Source organism: Ranitomeya imitator, chromosome 2 (genome assembly GCF_032444005.1).
Source record: "Ranitomeya imitator isolate aRanImi1 chromosome 2, aRanImi1.pri, whole genome shotgun sequence".
NCBI lineage: Eukaryota > Metazoa > Chordata > Amphibia > Anura > Dendrobatidae > Ranitomeya > Ranitomeya imitator.
The window spans coordinates 636,920,947-636,937,687 of record NC_091283.1 but is presented as its reverse complement, the minus strand read 5'-3'; the positions used below and the strand labels follow the sequence as shown (position 1 = coordinate 636,937,687).

The 16,741-nt window shown below is 42.0% G+C and overlaps 1 protein-coding gene across 1 annotated transcript in view; it reads right to left on the bottom strand.

Moving 5' to 3' along the window:
- LOC138667658 (centromere protein Q-like) overlaps positions 1-16,741 on the bottom strand; it is a 175,832-nt gene that overhangs the window by 68,456 nt on the left and 90,635 nt on the right. The window contains exon 5 of the mRNA XM_069755783.1: positions 7,972-8,043. Coding sequence (XP_069611884.1) covers positions 7,972-8,043 — 72 coding nt within the window. The remainder of the gene's footprint in view (positions 1-7,971; positions 8,044-16,741) is intronic.

The window sequence follows — 16,741 nt, the reverse complement described above, 5'->3', positions numbered from 1 at the left end:
TAGACTGAGTGTGAACAGGCATCTCTCTTATACGAGGTCCTACGCTTGACCTACCTCGCTGAGAATAAACGTTTGGATGTGCAGGTCAGGTTTTTGAAATGTATTCTCTAGCCTTCTGATCGTGCACTCCCCGCCTCCTAGCTTCAGGTGTTTTAATTATAGTAGGTCCAATACCCCTCCACAGAGAGAGAGAATTTAAGTCCAAGAAGAGGTTTCACATGTACCCATTCAGATGGAGACGTTTATTCTCAGCGAGGTAGGTCAAGCGTAGGACCTCGTATAAGAGAGATGCCGTAAAGTGGCTACGAGGTACACATAAAATTGGCCATTTTTATGCGCTAAAAGCTCTCATTTTTCATATTTCTAGTGCAGTAATGCAGTTCAAATTTCGTGTTTTCAAGTTTGCATGTTTTGGCGCTGCAGTGTGCTGCCCTATTTACTTAACTGTTTTCATTTTCATGACCAGGCCAAATTTTACAATTCTGACCAGTTTCACTTTATGTGGTAATAACTCTGGAACGCTTCAATGGATCCCACTGATTCGGAGACTGTTTTTTTTTTCATGACATACTGTACTTTATGATGGTGGTAAAAATTTGTTTGATATGACTTGTGTGATTTGTGAAATAAAAAAAAATTAAAAAAATTGGAAATTTGACAAAATTTTAGCAATTTTCAAGTTTTTATGTCCTTAACCAGAGAGTTAGATCACACAAAAATATCGCATATACTCGAGTATAAGCCGAGAATTTCAGCCCATTTTTTTAGGCTGAAATTGCCCCCCTCGGCTTATACTCGAGTCATTCCCAGGGGTCGGCAGCGGTGGAGCCGCATATTCAATACTGTAATAAGCGGTACCATGTGACCGCTCAACACAGGAAGAAGCTGACGGCGCCCGGAGAACCAGGGACGTGCAGGGACCGCACCAGGAGCAGGTGAGTATAACGGGGGCATTGCATGATATTCACCTGTCCCATGTTCTCTGCAGTGATGATCAGGTGAGAGGGCGCAATGACACGATTAGTGTGTGCGACGCCATCTGCCTGAACTTCAGTGCAGAGGACAAGGAAGACACAGCAGCGCGCAGCAGTGGAACGGGGAAGGTGACTATAGCAAGTGCTGCGGGCCTGAGCGACGAGAGGGGAGTATGTCATTTTTTTTATTTTTTTAATCGCAGCAACAGCATATGGGGCAAATATCTCTATGGAGCATCTTATGGGGCCATAATCAGCATTTGTGGAGCATTATATGGGGCAAATGTGTCTATGGAGCATCTTATGGGGCCATGTGCAGCATTATATGGGGCAAATGGGTCTATGGAGCATCTTATGGGGCCATAATCAGCATTTGTGGAGCATTATATGGGGCAAATGTCTGTATGGAGCATCTTATGGGGCCATAATCAGCATTTGTGGAATATTATACAGGGCAAATGTGTCTATGGAGCATCTTTTGTGGCCATAATAAGCATTTGTGCAGCATTATATGGGGCAAACGTCTGTATGGAGCAACTTATGGGGCCATAATCAGCATTTGTGCAGCATTATATGGGGCAAATGTCTGTATGGAGCATCTTATGGGGCCATAATCAGCATTTGTGCAGCATTATATGGGGCAAACGTCTGTATGGAGCACCTTATGGGGCCATAATCAGCATTTGTGCAGCATTGTATGGGGCAAATGTCTGTATGGAGCATCTTATGGGGTCATAATCAACATTTGTGCAGCATTATATGGGGCATATTTTAATATGGAGCATCTTATGGGGCCCATCATGAACTGTATGGAGCATTATATGGGGCTCCTGATTCAATATGAATATTCAAAAACACAACCTACAGATGTCTCAATTAATTTTCCTTTTTTCTGTATCTATTTTTATTTTTGACATTTACCGGTAGCTGCTGCATTTTCCACCCTAGGCTTATATTCGAGTCATTAAGTTTTCCCAGTTTTTTGTGGCAAAATTAGGGGTCTCGGCTTATACTCGGGTCGGCTTATACTCGAGTATATACGGTTAAGTAATATTTCCCTCATATCTAATTTACATCAGCACAATTTTTTAAACATAATTTCTTTTTGTTTGGAAGTTAGAAAGGTTAAAAGTTCATCAATGTATAAAACCATTTTTTTTTTTTTTTTTTTTTTTTAGGGACATCACATCACATTTAAAGTGACATTGAGGGGCCTATATGACAGAAAATTAACAAAAGTGACACAATTACAAAAACTGCACCCCTCAAGGTGCTCAAAACCACTTTCCGAAAGTGTATTAACCCTTCAAGTGCTTCACAGGAAATGAAGCAAGAGAAGGAAAAAAAATATTACTTTAGATATCATTTTTTTATTTTCACAAGGGTAACAGAAGAATATGGACCCCCAAATATTGTTGTGCAATTTCTCCTGAGCATGCAGATACCCAATATGTGGGCGAAAACTACTGTTTGGGGGCATGGCAGGGCTCGGAAGGGAAGGGGCACCGTTGAACTTTTTGAATACAAATATGGCTGAAATCGAGAGCTGATGCCATTTCACGCTTGGAAAGCTCATGGAGAGCTCCTGCTGTGTCTAAGCAGCGGAAACCCCCCAAAAGTGATCCCATGTTGGAAACTAGACAGCTCAAGGAATGTATCTAGATTCGTGGCGAGCACTTTTTGAACCACCAGGTTCTTCACAAAAGTTTATAACCTTGAGCAATGGGGAAGAAAAAAAATACAAAAAACAAAACAAGAAACAAGCCATTTTTCCCACAAAAATGCTCTTTTAGCCTCAATTTTTTTAAATTTCACAAGGGCACCAGGAGAAAGTGCATGATACCATTTGTTGTGCCATTTCTCCCGAATACACGGATACCCCATATGTGGTGGAAACCTACTTTTGAGGCACAGTGCAAAGCTCAGAAGTGAAGGAGCGACATATTGGAATTCAAATTTTTCTGGACTGGTTTGTGGTCGTATGTCAGGTTAGCAGTGCCCATGATGTGCCAGAACAGCAGAAATCCCCCATATGTGATGTCATTTTACAAACTATATTTCTCAATTAATTCATTTAGGGCTGCAGTGAGCATGCTGAGATCATGTACCTCACAGAAATTTATACAATTGGGCAGTGAAGAAATAATAATTATATTTTTACCGCTAAAATGTTGTTTTAGCTCCAATTTTTTTAAATTTTTATAAGGCTAATAAGAAAAAAATGAACCTTTCAGTTTGTTGTTGAATTTCTCCTGAGTGCACCAATGCTGTAATACATGTAATCGGAAAATACTTCCCAGGTACAGTGCAAAATTCAGAAGCTAAATAGCGCCATAATTTAGTGCAGATTTTACGGTTATGGTTTGAGGGCGATATGACTAATTGGGAGATCCCTTGAAGTTCCAGAACAGCAGAACACCCCATAACTGACCCCATTTTACAAACTGCACTTCTCAATGAATTCATCTAAGGATGCAGTGATCATATTGACACCACAAAAATTAAGTTTTCGTCCCAGATTTAAAATTTTTCAGGGTGAAATTACTAAAAATGGCACCAAAATTTGTCACACAATTTATGTTGCATGTGACAATATCCCATATGTGGATGTACAGGACTACTTACCCTAGTTCACACTTGCGTACCGGGGCTTTGCGGAGGGCTGCATACTTCCTCCGTTAAGCACCACCAACTTTCGCACTTCTTCCATTTAGGTCCGCCTACTTCTGCATGCATCCTGCGTATCTATCTTTAACATTGGGTACGCAGGATGTATGCGGATGCGTCGTTCCCGCCAACCGCACGGGAACGCAACTTGTTGCATTTTGTGTGGACGGCGGGCGCGTCAAAACGACGCATCTGCATACATCCGCATATCCTGCGTACCCAATGTTAAAGATAGGTACGCAGGACGCATGCAGAAGTAGGCGGACCTAAACGGAAGTGTGCGGAGCTTAACAGAGGAAGTACGCAGCCCTCCGCAAAGCCTCGGTACACAAGTGTGAACCCGGCCTTAGCCGCATAGTGAGACTTGGGAGGGACCGAGCTCTATTTGTCTCCTGGAGCACAAATTTTCCTAGACTAGTTTTCAGCCTTGAAAAACAGAGCCCCTAAGTGCTGAAAGAGAAGAATACCCCCATCAACTGACCCCATTTTTTAAATTATAACCCTTAGGTAATTTACTTCCTAGTCCAGTGATCATGTTGAGTACATAAGTGTTTTGCAGAAAAGAGCAGCAGTGAATGTTGCTGAGTGAAAATTGCAAATCTGCTATTCTAGGGCCTGTACATTATGCCCAGCTCTTATTTCTGGAGGCATGACCCAGTAAACTAAGTAGACTCTCATAACTACAGAAATGCCAAAAGTGGATGCTAAATATGGTTTAGCCACACTGTGGGGCTCAGAAGAGAGGGGGACATCTAGATTTGGGAATGTAGAATCCACTGGATATCTTTTGGGGGGTGAGGAGCGATAACGCTTTTCCAGAGCCTTTGTACTACCACTTATGTGGAAGCCCCCTGTATTTCTGTTAAGTTACGGACCTGAGTGGGGGTTTGCTTTTTTTGTGGATTAAGTTGAAGCTTTTATTGGGAACATTTTACATAATATTTGAGATCATATTGATCCGGCGCTCAACACTAAGCATTAACAAACGGGTTTCATTGTAAATTTCATTGGATAGCACTGCAGCCTTGCAGCGCTGGAATCCTGGGTTCTAATCCCACCTTGGACAACATCTGCAAGGAAATTGTATGTTCTCCCCGTGTTTGTGTGGGTTTCCTCCGGGTTCTCCGGTTTCCTCCCACATTCCAAAAACATACTGATAGGGAATTTAGATTGTGAGCCCCATCAGGGACAGCGATGATAATGTGTGCAAAATAGTGATGAGTGAATATACTCGTTACTCGAGATTTCTGGAGCATGCTTGGGGGTCTCCGAGTATTTTTTAGTGCTCGGAGTTTTAGTTTTTCTTGCCGCATTTGAATGATTTACATTTGAAAGCCAGCATAAGTACATGTGGGGATTCACTAGCAACCAGGCAACCCCCACATGTACTTATGCTGGCTATCAGATGTAAATCATTCAGATGCCGCAAGAAAAACTAAAACTCCGAGCACTAAAAAATACTTGGAGGACACCCGAGCATGCTTGAGAAATTTCGAGTAACGAGTATATTCGCTCATCACTAGTGCAAAACTGTAAAGCGCTGCGGAATATGTTAGTGCTATATAAAAATAAAGATTATTATTATTATTAATCTCCGAAAGATGAAACCCCTAAAGATCCATTCACTGTAATGAGGCAGCAGAGTTACTCTAGACTCCGTCTGGCCTCTGTTCAGCAGTGTCCTTTTCAGAGGTGCACAAAACTGTGGTTGATGGCACTTTTATGCATACCTAAAAAGATGTTCCCACACCCTTTTCTCTCCCCTCACTACTCTGGGTTCTGCATTCGGAGTCGGATTCTCTGCAGCTTTTTCATTCCCATCTGCAGATCCACTTCACTCTGGATTATGTGGCTCATGGGTTATCCATGCTTGGGGTAGGCTCATATTTTTTGGTGCTTTTGCGCTGATTTCATTGATGGCAGCTTGCCAGTTATTGCCTTAAAACTCCACTAAGGATATGCCCCACTTATTTGATATATCCTTTGTATATCTTTTTGACTCCAACAGGGCTCATATCTATCTGGGCGTTGCTCTATAGGCACTATGGTTATTTACTCTAGACAAGTTGTGGGGACACCCTCATTTTGTCTTTAAATATAGGATTAAATCCTTCATTTTACTACATAAAGGCTTTAGCTCTTACCTGTTATAACTTTGTGTATGCACATATATGATCGTGTGTTTTGTATTATAACTCAATTGATGCAACTTTCTTGCCTGTAGTAGTTTTTTGGGCCCAGATGTACAGTTAGATATAGAGGAGTATATTTGATTACATCTTATGGGGAAGGGTGTTTTGTTGTCATGTTTTTAATTGGTTTTATGTGAGATATGTGTCCTTGTACGTATACAATAAAATGTTGATATTTCTTTTATCTTGTAGCAGGTGTGCACACATTTATGCATTGGCTTTTCTCTTTTTCATTTTGATATTGGTACTTTCCATGCATGTTGTAGCACCATGATCTACGGCTTATTATTAGAGATAAGAGAAAATATATATTTATAGTCTTTTTTGATAGTGGTGCACCTAATATTCTACTTATTGGCACCTAAAAAGATGGACACCATCGGATAACAGGTCCTATGGTGTCCACAGTGCCTCCATCTCCTTCATTATAACTAATCTTCTGCTCATTTACACAGAAACCCCGGTGTAAGAGCTCAGTGTAGAGGACAGAAAAACTGTTAGCCGAGCCTTACTGCGATCTTTAGGAGGCAGAATGAACAAATCAATAGCAGGTGAAGAATTGTTTTTTTTATTTTTCATGCCATTCCTCATCTGGTATAAGTGATTAGACAACTTTATTCTATGGGTCGGGTGATTCCAGCGATACCATATATATATCTTTTTTATGTTTGGCTTCTGTCACACACTAAAAGATTCTTTTTTTTTTTTGCAAAACAAGGTTTGGCATTGCCATATGTTAAGAGGTATAGTTTTTCAATTTTTCTGCTAACACAGTGATGTGAGGACTTTTTTTTTTTTTAGCTGAATCAAGTTGACGTTTTGGTACCATTTTCGGGCAAATTACATTTTTTGATTGCTTTCTATTACGATTTTTGGGAGACAGAGAGAATGAAAACCATCAATTTTGGATTTCTTGTTTGGGGGAGTGGAGGGTTTATGCCATTCGATGTGTGGTAAAATTAATAAGGAAGCATTGTTCTTTGGGTTTTTTATGTTTTGGCGCTTTTGCAAAATAAAAACTATTTTATAGAAAATAGAATAACGCTTTCATTTTTCTGTTGATGGAGCTGTATGGTGGCTTGCGTTTTGCGGGACAAGATGACGTTTTCAGCTATACCATTTTTATTTACATTCATACTTTATTCCACATTTTGTTTGCCGGTAGGATGAAAAAGCATAGCTTTTTTTCTCGTTTTTTCACGGTGTTCACTAAAGGGACTAACTAGTGAGACAGTTTTACAGATCGAGTCATTGCGGACACGGCAATACCAAATATGTGTACTTATTTTTTACATTTTGACTCTGTTTTTCTTTTTACTTAGTGCCACTATGAGACTTTCACTTTCATTGCTCTGATCGCAGTTATAAGGCAGAGAGAAAATTGCCTTTATTTCTCCCGGCAAGATTGGGATCTCAGTCACAAGTGTATCCACTGCTGTTTCAGTAACCGCTTAGTACATAGGGAGCGAAAGCTGTAGCCATGCACTGGCTGACAGCTGTCTTTGCAGTGCATAAGTGTTCAGCTCGCTGTCAGTCAGTCATTGGCAGGGCATGGTTACAGCCTTTGTTCAATATGTACTGAGCGCTGACTGATGCCATGTCCATATGACTGAAAGCTTGGGGCTGCCAGTAAGAGTAAAGTTCCTCTCCCCCAGTAGCCAAGTTTTAACTGTAGCAGTCACACAGCTTTAAAACGCTATTCACCTGCAAATTAACCCTAAATCTGAAGGATAATAGCTTTTTTTTTAACATAAGTTACCTTTAAGTGCTCGTTCACACATCCGATTTTCTCACATATGTGAAAAACGGAAAGATTATTCTGATCAGACTTTGATCAGAGCGTTTTTCTCATTCGTGGAGAAATAGAAAAATAAAATAAATAACAGCCATGTGCACAGCACCAAAAGCATATCATAGGTATGAGTGCTATCTGTAAAAACCACTCTTGTAATAGAACATACCATAGGTGTAAACGAGACCTAATACTTCTACAATTCAATTTTTATATATGTATGTGTAAACTTATATGCACATATGGATAGCAGAATCAGGCACCAATGATTAACTGCTTCCTTTCACACAGATCAGACGGATGGCAGCCATGACTGACATGCTCCAAGGGGCACAATGGGGATTACCGTTGCTTAAGATGAGAGAGATGATGTTGTGGCGATTCAATGGCTGAAACTTTTTTCTTGCTCAACACTGACCTAGGGCACAACAAAGTAATGTATCATAAAAAAGGCACATTTTAGACATTAATAACCCCATATTCACTTGGGTTTTTTTTGCCAAGAAAAAATCCACAGAGTAAAACCAGCAAAGTGAATGAGATTTTTGAAGACTTTTTTGTTCTTGTAGAAGCAGTTTCCCTTTTTGTCAATTCTTTTAAGAGTTTTTCAACCATTCAAATGAATGAGGAAAAAAAATGCATCAATAACGCGTGTACTTTATGCGGCGTTTTTCGTGCCGAAAGATAAGATTTTAGAGTAGAAGTGTATGCTGCAAATATTTAATGTGTGCACATCCAAAGGGCATTTTCCGCATCCTATTTAGACTGGTGAGTTTTTTTGCTGATTGATATATACAGAATTTGGGAACAAAAAAAAAATCTCCATGAGAAACTGTTTGTAAAAAAGCCTTTAGTTCTGCAAAACATTACAATGGGCGATTATGAATAAATAAGAATATACACATCAAGAACCCTCAATGATGCAAAGATGTTTTTTGTATAATTTAGAAATTGAATGAACTATTACTGGAACACATATCATACACACTAGACTATGTTTATAACTGCGTTGTGTTTTCTGCTTGTATTGAAAACCATGATACAGTTCCGATTCCTTCATAGAATAGGAGCCTATATGACAGAAAATACCCCAAAGCGTTCATCATTTTTAAAACTGCAAAGTCCTCCGAACCACATTCAAGTTTATTAACCCTTCAAGTGTTTCACAGGAATTAAAGCCATGTGGAAGAACAAAAAAAATGAAAATTTTAATTTTTCTCCACAAAAAGGAAGATTTTGGGTACTCACCGTAAAATCTTTTTCTCGAAGCCTTCATTGGGGGACACAGGAAACCATGGGTATATGATGCTGCCACTAGGAGGTTGACACTATACAAAAAAGTTAGCTCCTCCCCAGCAGTATATAACCGCCCACTGGCAGGAAGCTACTTAGTTTTAGCTTAGTGTCAGTAGGAGGTGGACATGGGCTGCTCTCAGCCCCGTATCTACCTTTAGATTTTGTTGTTTTTTATTAATGATCTCCATTTTCCAAATTCAACTTGTGATCTGGGCGACGGAGTGTAATTGGTCACTCCGCTCTCCCCACTAGAGACCGGGAGCACAGTGGGAATGCGTTACTACTGTGCCCTCTCGTGTCTGCCAGGCAGGACCCCATGCCTCCTAATGCAGGACCCCATGCCCTCCTATTAGTGATGAGCGAATATACTCGTTGCTCAGGTTTTCCCGAGCACGCTCGAGTGACCTCTGAGTATTTGTTAATGTTCGGAGATTTAGTTTTTGTTGATACAGCTGCATGATTTACAGCTGTTAGCCAGCCTAAGTACATGTGGTGGTTGCCTGGTTGCTAGGGAATCCCCACATGTACTCAAGCTGTTTAACAGTCGCAAACCATGCAGGTGCGGTGACTAAAACTAAATCTCTGAGCATTAACAAATACTCGGAGACCACCCGAGCAATGAGTATACTCACTCATCACTATTCCCTATGCCACTGGAACGCTGCGATCACAGTGTTACGGGGGTTAAAGTGCCAGGAGCAGTCCGTGACCGCTCCTGGCACGTAGTGCCGGGTGTCAGCTGTGATAATCAGCTGACTCCCGGCCGCGACTGGCGGCGCTCCCCCCGTGAGCACTGCTGATCGCACGTGACCTACTATTCCGTCCAAGGGAATTAAGTCCCAAGTCATCTGGACGGAAAAGTACGTCTAATGTCAGAAAGGGGTTAGGCGGGCTCTCATCACTACAGAAATGCAAAACATGTGGATGCCAAATGTGGTTTAGGTACACTTGGCTGTGGGAGTAGAATTCGCTAGATTTCATTTGGGGGCGAGGAGCGATAGCTCTTTTCCACAGCCTTTGTGCTATCAGTAACGTGGAAGCCCTCTATTTTTCCATTGATGGCTGACAGGCCACAGTGGGAATTGCTTTTTTTTGTGTAAGGAGTTGAAATTTTTGTTGGGAACATTTTACATAACATTTGAGATCATATTTACCCGGTGCTCTACGCTGTGACTTACATCGGGGTTTCCATCTAAATCTCCGAATGACGTGATTCAGATGAAATCCCAGAGGGATCCATTCACTATAATGTGGCAGCAGAGTTACTCTGGACTCAGTCTGGCCTCCGTTTAGTGGTGTCCTTTTATGAGGTGCACAAAACTTGTCAACCTCGCTTTTATGCACAAAAAGACGAACACAGCTGGATTATAGGCCATACAGCATCCACAGCATCTCCATCTGCCTCATTAGAGTGAATCTTTAGCCGGGGGTTCTCTCCGAATCACGCATTTCATAGATTTACACGGTAACCCCAAAGTAAGCGCTCAGCATAGAGCAAATGTTCGCAGAGCCTTACTACGATCATTGTGAGGAGGAATGAACAACAGGTGAAGAATTAGTTTCATTTATTTTTTACATCGTTCCCCATGCGGGATAAGTGATTAGACAACTTTATTCTTCAGTTTGGTGCGATTAGGCCGGTTTCACATTAGCGTTGCGGACGGCTGCGGACTTCCTCTGTGAAGCCCCGCCCTCGGCCACACCTCCGCCTACTTCTGCATGCGGCCTGCATACTTATCTTTAACATTAGGTACGCAGGTCGTGCCGCTGTATGCAGATGCTTCCGCATGCGTCGTTTTGACGATGCGGCGACCAGTGTAGAACGCAGCTTGTAGCAATTTTTTTTCCCCGCATCGTCAAAACGACGCATGCGGAAGCATCCACATACAGCGGCACGACCTGCGTACCTAATGTTAAAGATAGGTACGCAGGCCGCCTGCCGGCCGCATGCAGAAGTAGGCAGAGCTAGCAGCCAAGGGCGGGGCTTCACGGAGGAAGTCCGCATCTCCTCAAAACGCTAGTGTGAAACTAGCCTTACCGAGATACCAGATCTATGTAATTTTTTTTATGTTTGCCTGCTATCACACAATAAGTTTTTTACTGCAAAAACTTTGCATCACCATATTTTGAAAGCCACAATTTTTTTTAGATTTCTGCTAACAGAGTCATATGAGGCTTTTTTTTTTAAAGTTTTTTGACATTTTTTATTCATACAATTTTCGGTCACATAACATTTTTGATTGCTTTCTATTCCGATTTTCGAGGGTCAGAATGAACAAAATCCAGCAATTCAGGAATTATTATTATTATTTTATGCCCTTCACCATGTGGTAATGCTGATAATGTAGGTTTATTCTTCGGGTCGGTACGATAACAGCGATACCACGTTTATATTTTTAAAAAAAATGTTTTGCTGCTTTTACACAATAACAACTTTTATTAAAAAAAAAGAATGGTTTTTGCATAGCTATATTTTGTAAGTGAACTTTTTTATTTATCCGCTAATGGAGCTGTATGGCAGCTTATTGTTTGCGGGACAAGATGACATTTTCAGTGGTACCATTTTTATTTCAATTCAACTAATTTAGCACATTTTATTCCACTTTTTGTCCGGATGTATGATGAAAAAGCATAGCTTTTGCACAGTTTTCTATTTAGCTTTTTTACTGTATTCACCGAAGGGGCTTACTAGTGTGACAGTTTTATAAGATGGGTCGTTTCAGGTGCAGTGATACCAAATATGTGCAATTTTTATTTTTTATTTTTTTACATAAATGCGTATACAGTTAGGTCCATATATATTTGGACAGAGACAACATTTTTCTAATTTTGGTTATAGACATTACCAAAATGAATTTTAAACAAAACAATTCAGGTGCAGTTGAAGTTCAGATTTTCAGCTTTCATTTGAGGGTATCCACATTAAAATTGGATGAAGGGTTTAGGAGTTTCAGCTCCTTAACATGTGCCACCCTGTTTTTAAAGGGAAGGTACCGCATTTGTAGATCATTAGTAAATCACTGTAATGTAGCATAACATGCTGTTATAACCAAGTTTTGAATGCATGTGAAACAGATTTCGTGTGTTATGAGTTTAAAGATAGCACTAGGGGCTGACATCTTGTGTTCACAGCAGTAGCACGACACTATCAGTGTCATCATACGGCACCCCATGGACATAGGAGAGAACAGACCTCCGTGGAAGCAGCCGCATTAGCAGTGAGCTGGGCACACCTCTGTGGGCTGCACAATTCACTGCTGTAGGTGTGACTGGCCGCCATTTTATTATAGCCCAGTGCTATCTGCCGAGCTCCACTTACTCTCTATCGCAGGACAGAAGCGCTCACTGGAGCCGGAGGATGGAGAGTGCGGGTGATTTACCTCCGTGCTCCTCTGGCCTGTACTCCAGGCACTGTGCATCCTGAGCAGACATCCTCTGCCCTCACACGCTGCCCTGTGTCCTCCTGCTCTGTCTCCGCCTCCCCACTCACACACAGTCCCAGTGATCTCCAGTAAGCTGCATTCACAGCCTGCAGAGAGGGAGCTGACACCTGGAGAGAAAGAGCAGGACAGCTGACAGGACAGTGACTAAGGTGGGGGAAGGGGGATGGCAAGGATGTTATTCACAAAAACGGGAGAGAAGTAGCATGCACACAACAGGGATCATATATCCTTCCCCCATATATCTCTTCTGTGATCTCCCATAGTTCAGCACACTGCTCTCCTGGAATACTCTGCGCTCCTGTCACCCTGCTCCTTCCCCCATATATCTCCTCTGTGATCTCCCATAGTTCAGAACACTGCTCTCCTGAAATACTCTGTGCTCCTGTCACCCTGCTCCTTCCCCCATATATCTCCTCTGTGATCTCCCATAGTTCAGCACACTGCTCTCCTGAAATACTCTGTGCTGCAGTCACCCTGCTCCTTCCCCATATATCTCTCTCTCTGTGACCCCCCATAGACCAGCACACTGCCATATGGATCACACATAATGCCGTCATATCTATTTATCACATAATACTTCCATAAAGCGCACACATTATACCGCCATATATTTATTACATAATATTGCCATATGGATTATATATGGGGGCATCATGTGCATTTTTTTTACATAGTACTGCCATGTAGACCACACTTGATGCTGCCAAGTATTATGTGTGATCTGTATTATGGCAATATGTGTGATCTATATGATGGTATTATATGTGATCTGTATGGTGGTATTATGTTTGATCAGTATGGTGGAATAATGTAAAAAATATAACTGTATTATATGATACCTATATTGTGGGATTGTGTGTGATCTATGTGGCATTATTATGTGAGAATTATATGGTGGTTTTATGTGTGATCTACTTGGTGTTGGGTGTGATCTATATGACGGTATTATGTGAGAAGTATATGGCGGTATTATGTGAGAAATATATAGCAGTATTATGTGAGAAGTATATGGCGCCATTATATGAGAACACTATGGCAGTATGTGTGATCTATATGACGGTATTATGTGAGAACTATATGGCGCCATTATGTGTGTCTATATGGCGGTATTATGTGAGAACTATATGATGTTTATAGCCTAGGAAGGGGTTAATACCCATGGATCTTCCCAGGCTATGAATATCAGCCCACAGCTGTATATTTAGCCTTTACTGGCTATTAAAGTAGGAGCACCCCCCAAAAAAACGACGTGGGGTTCCCCTATAATTAATAACCAGAAAAGGCTATGCAGTCAGCTGTGGGCTGATATTAATAGTCTAAGAAGGGGCCATGGATATTGCCCCCCCTTCCCCTTCTACAAACATCAGCTCAAAGCCACCCCTGAAATGGCGCATCTCTAAGATGCGCCAATTCCAGCACTTAGCCTGTCTCTTCCCACTGCCCTGTAGTGGTGTCACATGGGTAATATTTGTGGGATTGATGTCACCTTTGTATTGTAAGGTGACATCAAGCCGGCTTAGTAATGGAGAAGCATCAATAAGACACATATCCATTACTAATCCTATAGTTGTTAAGTGGTTAAATAAACACACAGCCAGAATAAAGTATTTTAATGAAATAAAACACCACATTTTCCCATATTTACTGTTCTGCTAATCCATGCGATGCCCTCGATCTCCTGTAAAAAAAAATAAAATAAACCAGCAGTATGCTCCCTGTTCCCGAACACACACATACACGCAGATACACACAGACTCACAGCTCACAGTCTCTGCACACACACTCTTCCTCCTCCCTATCTGCAGCATTTATCGCACTCTGCAGCAAAACCACAGATTTTTATACCTGCAGTTTTGCTGCGGATTTGCCTAACTCAATTGTAGTCAATAGGTGCAGAAACGCTGCAGATCTGCAAAAAGAATTGACATGCTGTGGAACATAAAACCCTGCAAATCCGCGTGTATTTTTCCGCAGCATGTGCACAACAATTCTCAATTTCCCATTGACTAACATTGGTGGTGCACTACACTGCGGATTTGATGCAATTCCGCGCATCCAAAAACGATGCGGAAAAGCATCAAAATCCGCAACGTGTGCACATAGCCTAAGGCTTCTTTCACACTTCCGTCTGCGTTGCCGAGCAGGAAGGATCGTGAGAGCGATATTTCCTGCTGGGCATGCGAAGTCTGAAACACTGGATGCGACGTACAGAAAAAAGTTCCCTTGAACATTTTCTGTAAAGACGGGTCGCCAAAACCCGACGCATCCAGTGCACGACGGATGCGACGTGTGGCCATACATCGCGATCCGTCGGCAATACAAGTCTATGGGAAAATGCAGGATCCTGCATTTTCAAAAAAAAAAACGACGGAATGCGACGTATGCAGAAAGACGGAAGTGTGAAAGAGGCCTAAGTGTCTCACCCCTGCTATTCCATGTGTATCTCTCTCCCCATCACGCTCCAAGTGTCTCACCCCTGCTATTCCATGTGTATCTCTCTCCCCATCACGCTCCAAGTGTCTCACCCCTGCTATTCCATGTGTATCTCTCTCCCCATCATGCTCCATGTGTCTCACCCCTGCTATTCCATGTGTATCTCTCTCCCCATCACGCTCCATGTGTCTCACTCATCATTCTACATGTCTTGCTCTCTCCCATCAGTCTCTCTCAGCCATACCAATGTATCTCTCCCCTCCCTCCACAATGCCTGGCCATTCACTGCAGACCTGGTGCTCCTTATCCTACTGATGGATGAGTCACAGACAGCTCCCCTCAGATAATGCTGCTCCATACACACCACATGGCTTCACTCTTCATCCAGTCCACCATGCTCCCAGTCCACTGTCTTCTGCTCCTCTGTAAACAAGCTGTGCCTCTGATGCAGTAACTGCTGGTGATAGGTTACAGGGCAGTCACACACAAAATGGTGCTGCCCTGTGATGCTGCTCTTCATTCTGCCCCAGGGATATTAGACCACCCAAAAGGGGAGGGAAATGGTGATGTCAGCAGTTACTGGCCCAATTTTCCAGCAACAGTAAAGCTGGTAAGCCTTACTAGAGCTGCTTGAGGTCTAAAACGGAAAATGCTCCTTTTAGTGGTAAATAAATATATATTTGTAAGAAAATATATAATATTTTTCATATAGAAATGTTTGCAAACAGTGCAAACATTGCATTAATACATTTTATTTACTATTTTAAGCTTAATTTCACAAAAAAGCAAGCTACAAGAAAACTGATGGCACCTTCACTTTAAAGGGACCAAAAGTAATTGGACAATTGAATCCAAGGCTATTTCATGGACAGGTGTGGGCAATCCCTTCGTTATGTCATTCTCAATAAGGCCCGGAATCACACAGCGAGATACGGCTGAGTCTCGCAGGTTAAAACCAAGCTCTGGCACCGGTACTCCAGAGCGGAGCGTGCGACCGCATAGCAATACATGGAGCCGCACGCTTCGCTCCGGAGCGCTGGTGCCAGAGCTTATTTTTAACCTGCGAGATTCGGCCGTCTCTCGCTGTAGTGTGACTCCGGCCTTAAGCAGATAAAAGGCCTGGAGTTGATTTGAGGTGTGGTGCTTGCATGTGGAAGGTTTTACTGCAAAGTAAACATGCGGTCAAAGGAGCTCTCCATGCAGGTGAAACAAGCCATCCTTAACCCCTTCAAGACGTGGCCCTTTTTCGTTTTTCCGTTTTCATTTTTCGCTCCCCTCCTTCCCAGAGCCATTACTTTTTTATTTTTCCATCAATATGGTCATGCGAGGGCTTATTTTTTGCGGGACGAGTTGTACTTTTGAACAACACCATTTGTTTTACCATGTCTTGTGCTAGAAAACGGGAAAAAAATTCCAAGTGTGGTGAAATTGCAAAAAAAGTGCAATCCCACACATGTTTTTTGTTTGGCTTTTTTGCTAGGTTCACTAAATGCTAAAACTGACCTGCCAATGTGGTTCTCTAGGTCATTATGAGTTCATAGACACCAAACATGTCTAGGGTGAAAAAAAACAATCAAAACTTTGCTAAAAAAAAAAAAAAAAAATGTGCCATTTTCCGATACCCGTAGCGTCTCCATTTTTCGTGATCTGGGGTTGAGTAAGTGAAGGTACAGATGAATGACCTCGGGGAGACCAAAACATCCAACACCGCGGAGACACCATCACGTGTTTCTCAACGCAGTGATCCAGAACACTGCCCCCATCCCTTATGGGAAATATGCAAATGCATGTAAAGTAAGCTGCGGAGACACCATCACGTGTTTCTCAACGCAAGCAATGAATAGCCAGGCCTTTCCCCGGGAAGGAACAACCACGGGAAGGGCAGCATCCAATAAAGGAAAACATCCAATAAAGGAAAACCACCTATGCCAAGCATGGTATCCA